The following is a 6,122-nucleotide window of genomic DNA, read 5'->3' on the forward strand; positions in this document are numbered from 1 at the left end:
CGGGAATAAAGTCGCCATCATTATTTCACTTCTTCATTTTAGGGACACTTTTAAAAATCTTTATTTTCTCCGTGGAAGAAAACACAAGAGATATAATGATTTGTTATATTACAATACTCTACATATAATATTTATCACAATGTCTGATAAGGTTTAGGCAAATTGTTTTATTAGTTACTATAATTACAAAAAAACAAATATTTTCTTAACAGGTCGAATCATAGCCTGCAGATTATGCCTCTTTTTATTTCCAGGTTAAGTCCATATACACACTCACACACACTCACTTATACATTACATAAATGACATATTATAAGTATTTTTACTAGCAACTGTATACAGAACTATATTACATACATTTATTATATAACGTATCACTTTTGATTTATCTAAGTATGTCGTGACCGTAGCCTCTGCCATATTGTTGCTGCTGACCAGTTAACCACAAACCTTTGGCCAGAGGAGAAACACTTTACTGATGACATAATAGACTGCATCAGCTGCTTTTGGGGTCTTATATACTCTTGTTATTCACCAAACACACACACACACTAACACACACACACTAACACACACACAGACACACACACTAACACACACACACACTAACACAGACACAGACACACAGACACACACACACACACACACACACACACACACACACACACACTAACACACACACACACTAACACACACACACACACACACACTAACACACACACACACACACACACAATAACCACACACACACACACACACACACACACACACACACACACACACACACACACACACACACACACACACACACACACACACACACACACACACACACACACACACACACACACACACACACACACCACCTTATACTATCTATGCTGCATATAACCAAACCAGCCTTTAAGGAAATGTAAACTATCTACCATTTATATTATAGTATCTCCCCCTTTATTTACTTCTATCTTTACCCAACCAAACGTAAGTTAACCATACCTAACCAGACGTAAGTTAACCATACCTAACCAGACGTAAGTTAACCATACCTAACCAGACGTAAGTTAACCATACCTAACCAGACGTACCCTAACCTATCCAAATTTAACCCTACCTAACCAAAGTTACTCTAACTTAATCAATTTTTTTTCTGATCAAATTTACCTTAACCTAACCAATTTTAACGTCATCTAACCAAACTTATTATAACTGTACCCATTTTAACCTTATCTTACAAAACTTACTCTAACCTACCCAAATTTAACCTAATCTAACCAAACTTAATTAACATAACCTAACATGACCTATTTAATTTATCCAAACCTAACCTAACCTAACCTAACCTATAGGCTGATATAACTTGACCAGATTTTTTCTCTTTCTTTACTTTGCCTTATGATTCTTGCATGAAATCATGATAAGAAATTTTTTTTAATCTTTTATATCTGTAAGAAAACCTGACCACAGGATAATAAGAATTTTTTTCTCATATGTATGATTTAATGAAGAAAAACTAAATTAAAGTTTAAAATTCCATTAATGAGAGGATTAACATGGTATGACTATTTCTTAATAACAGTCTTCATTTCTCCTTATTCTTTTCTCTGATCAGGTGAAAAATATGGCACCATTGTTTTTTGATAAGCCCCCTCCCCCTTAGGTAACGCTATATTACCTGACATGGATGAGCGTCTCAGGTTGGTATTGGATGTTCCTCAGATGATCTACACCTTGGATGACTACAGTGAGCTGAGGGAGAGGGTGGAGGAAATGGCTATGCCTCAGGTGAAGGCTTTCCCTGTTAAACTTGAGGGTGATGATACCTACCTGTACCATGTCCAGCTGTTCCTCCCGCCTGGTCTAAGAGAGGATGAGATCACCACCTATCCCATGGTTGTCCAAACGTAAGTGGTCATTGTACACGTACGGTACAAGGTATTGTATAGTAAGGTTGGGATTACTACCTACCCCATAGTTGTCTAACAGTAAGTGAGTAGTATACTTGTGTCGTGGTAGTCACAGTAGAGAGAATGGGCTCACCATCTTCCTGTGGTTGTTATTATGTGAGTTATCCGAATGTCTAGGAGGACAAGTGAAGTGCTGAACCTCGGGTGTCTACTATGAAAGTCCGCATATAATAGTGATCCATGATCACATAGGTAACCTTTTAACACCTTAGCTATTTTTGAGAGGATTAGTTTACCACTTAGTGAAACATTTTACGATTTACGTGTACTGTATAATCAAACCTTATACAACTACAGTACAGTACTTAAGATAAACTTTAACTAGTTGCTCATATTATTACAAGTACCTGTAATAATTTTTTCTTACATATGGAATTGTTTTCTGTTTAACATAAGTGTTCGCAATTGATCATCATTGTAAGAATGCATGATCTGCCTTTAGAATTCACTAAAATCAGTAAATTACAATATGAGACCACAGCCTGTCACGCCCAATGTAGCAACACATTCCAAATAGAACTTCTCCCTCACTCTCCTGTCATTGTCTCCTCAGGTATGCAGCACCAGGAGCCCAGGCAGTGACATCCAAGATGAGGATCTCGGCATTACTCCAGGAAGGACATCATCTACGCTATGATTGATGGACGAGGCTCTGGCTTCCAGGGGGACAAGATCAAGCATGAGGTGAGACCTTCACACAATGAATGGGTAAGGAGGCTTCATACACCTGGGAAGAAGGTCACATTGTGGAGTAGGAGATACCGGTAGTGTGGGTGTGAGGGATCATGATCAGTGACATGATTGTAAGAGTGAGTTAGGCAGTTGACCAGTTGAGTGACAGGTGAGCGTGGAAGATTACATACTAAGTAAAAGGTCGAGTAAGAGTGTGAGTATGGTGGAACAGGTAGAGTCTTGACTAGATAGGAAGGTCTGGAGGCTTTCCTCTTGTGACCGTCTCCAGGAAGGAGTAAACAAGTTGTTAGGAATGTAGATAAGTAGATGGAACAGGTGTGTGATGCGGTAGTGTAGAATACAGAGTTTTAATATTACAATTTAGTCATCTTAAATATTAGTATTGATAATACAGTACAGTAATGAGATTCTTTTTTAACTGAAATTTGAGGAGACTAATTTCAATCATTTCATTTATTACCGTACATAGTTCACCTTGTAATTATCAAATGTTTAAATAAAATGTTAGGGCTCAAAGTGTACCATGTGACCTATTTCTGAGGTTTGTACATTTTGTCTGCTGGAATGTTTAAAGTTCTCCTTCCCCGGAAATGTTACCACACTCATTAGCCCATACACTCCCTCTGGCTATATAATGACCCACCAGCCCCACAGTCACTCTCCTCTAATACTGTATTGATCTTTTCTCGAGGGATCACTAAATGTGTCACTTCAGTAACCTTCCTAACCAGGAGTAGCCCCATACCTACTGTACTACTACATATGTGTCATGTATCCCGATTAACTCCTTTAAATTATCAGGTGTATCCTTGTACCCTAAACAAGTGTCCTGTTAAACCTTTATTAAAGTCATAACTTTACTTAATGTATCTCGCACCTAAACCTAATACTGTATTCTCAGATTCATTAAGTGTAATACACCCACCACCTACACCTCCCCCACACCCACACCCACCTGCACCACCCACACCCACCTGTACCACCTACACCCCACCTGTACCCACCTACACCCACCTGCACCACACCCACACCCCACACACCTACACCCACCTGTACCACCCACCCCACCTGTACCACCCACACCCCACCACCACCCCACACCCACCTGTACCACCTAACCCTCCTCTACACACCACACCACCTGTACCACCCACCCCACCCACCCACACCTGCACCACCCACACCCACCTGCACCACCCACACCCTCCCCACCACCCACACCCACCTGCACCACCCAACCAATCTGCACCACCCACAACCCCCACACACCCAACCCACCCACACTCCACAACCACCCTGCACCACCCACCCACCTGCACCACCACACCCAACCTGCACCACCCAACCCCCACCACCCACACCACCTGCACCACCCACACCCACCCCACCACCCACACCCAACTGCACCACCCACACCCACCTGTACCACCCACACCCACCCTGTACCACCCACACCCACCTGTACCACCCACCCACCTGTACCACCTACACCCACCTGCACCACCCACACCACCCCACCACCCACACCCACCTGCACCCCACCACACCCACCTGCACCAACCTAACCCACCTCTGCACCCACACCCACCCTGCACCACCCACACCCAACCTGCACCACCCACACCCACCTGCACCACCCACCCCTCCCCACCACCCACACCCACCTGCACCCACCCACACCCACCCCACCACCCACACCCACCTGCAACCACCCACACCCACCTGACCACCCACACCCACCCCACCACCCACACCCACCCTGCACCACCCACACCCACCACCACCTCACCTGCACCACCCACACCCACCTGCACACACCCACACCCACCTGTACCCACACCACCCTTGCACCACCCACACCCACCTGCACCACCTACACCCACCCACCACCTACACCCACCCACCCCACTCCACACCACCTGCTCCACCCACACCCACCTGCACCACCCACAACCACCTGTACCCACCTACACCCTCCCCCCACCACCCCACCCCCCTCCCTCTACCACCCACACCCACCTGCACCCCACCCACACACCCACCTGCACCACCCACACCCTCCCCACCACCCACCCTCCCCCACCACCTGACACCTCCCCCACCACCCACCCTCCCCACCACCCACACCCACCTGTACCACCCACACCCATCTGCACCACCCACACCCACCACCCACACCCAACCTTGCACCACCCACACCCACCTGCACCACCCACCCTCCCCACACCCACACCCACCTGCACCACCTACACCTCCTCTACCACCTACACCCACCTCTCTACTCACCCACACCCTCCTCTACCACCTCCACCTCCTCTACCACCTACACCATTCAACCTCCTCACCCAAACCTTCCCCACCACCTCCACCCTCCACCAACACCCACACCTGCACCACCCACATCCAATCTGCACCACCCACACCCACCTGCACCACCCACAACCCCTCCCCCACACCCCACCCCTCCCCCACCACCCACATCCCCCACCACCCACCCCCACCACCCACACCTGCACCCCACCCACACCCACCCACACCCACACTCCACACCCACCCACACCCACCTGCACCACCCACACCCACCTGTACCACCCACACCTCACCCACCTGCACCCACACCCACCCACACCCACCTGCACCACTCACCCACCTCTACCACCTCCACACCTTCCTCTACCACCCAACTCTCCTCCACCACCCCACACCCACCTGCACCACCCACACACCTGCACCCACCCACACCCACCTGCACCACCCACACCCTCCCCCACCACCCACCCCCTCCCCCACCACCTCTACCCTCCCCACCACCCACCCCTCCCCACCACCCACACCCACCCAACCACCCACCCACCTGCACCACCCCACACCCAACCACCCACACCCACCTGCACCCACACCCACCTGCACACCCACACCCACCTGCAACCACCCACACCCCACCTGCACCACCTGCACCACCCCACACCCACCCACACCCACCTGCACCACCCACCCCCCACCACCCACACACCTTCCCCACCACCCACCCCCCCCCACCACCCACACCCACCTGTACCACCTACACCCACCTGCACCACCTACACCCACCCCACCCCACCCACACCCTCCCCCACCACCCACCCCTCCCCACCACCCACACCTCCCCCACCACCCACCCACCTGCACCACCCACACCCACCCCACACCACCCACACCCACCTGCACCACCCACACCACCCAACCACCCACACCACCTGCAACCACTCCACACCCACCTGCACCACCCACCCACCTGTACCACCCACAACCCAACCTGCACCCACCTGCACCCACCCACACCCACCCACACCCACCTGTACCCACCCACCCACACCCACCTACACCCACCTGTACCACCTACACCCCACCCCCACCTCACCCACACCCACCACCCACCTCACCTACACCCCACTACCTGTATGAGCCTAATAGGAAGCAAACAGG

General features: G+C 49.7%; 1 protein-coding gene across 1 annotated transcript in view; it reads left to right on the forward strand.

Annotated features, from left to right (window-relative positions):
• Positions 1–6,122, forward strand: part of LOC121869147 (dipeptidyl peptidase 4-like) — a gene marked incomplete in the record, with an annotated part of 203,566 nt that overhangs the window by 152,275 nt on the left and 45,169 nt on the right. Inside the window, 2 exon segments of the mRNA XM_042370335.1 lie at positions 1,717–1,901; positions 2,518–2,565. Of these exon segments, the coding sequence (XP_042226269.1) occupies positions 1,717–1,901; positions 2,518–2,565 (233 nt within the window).

This window comes from Homarus americanus, unplaced genomic scaffold (genome assembly GCF_018991925.1).
Source record: "Homarus americanus isolate GMGI-L3 unplaced genomic scaffold, GMGI_Hamer_2.0 scaffold25467, whole genome shotgun sequence".
In the NCBI taxonomy this organism is placed as follows: Eukaryota; Metazoa; Arthropoda; class Malacostraca; order Decapoda; family Nephropidae; genus Homarus; species Homarus americanus.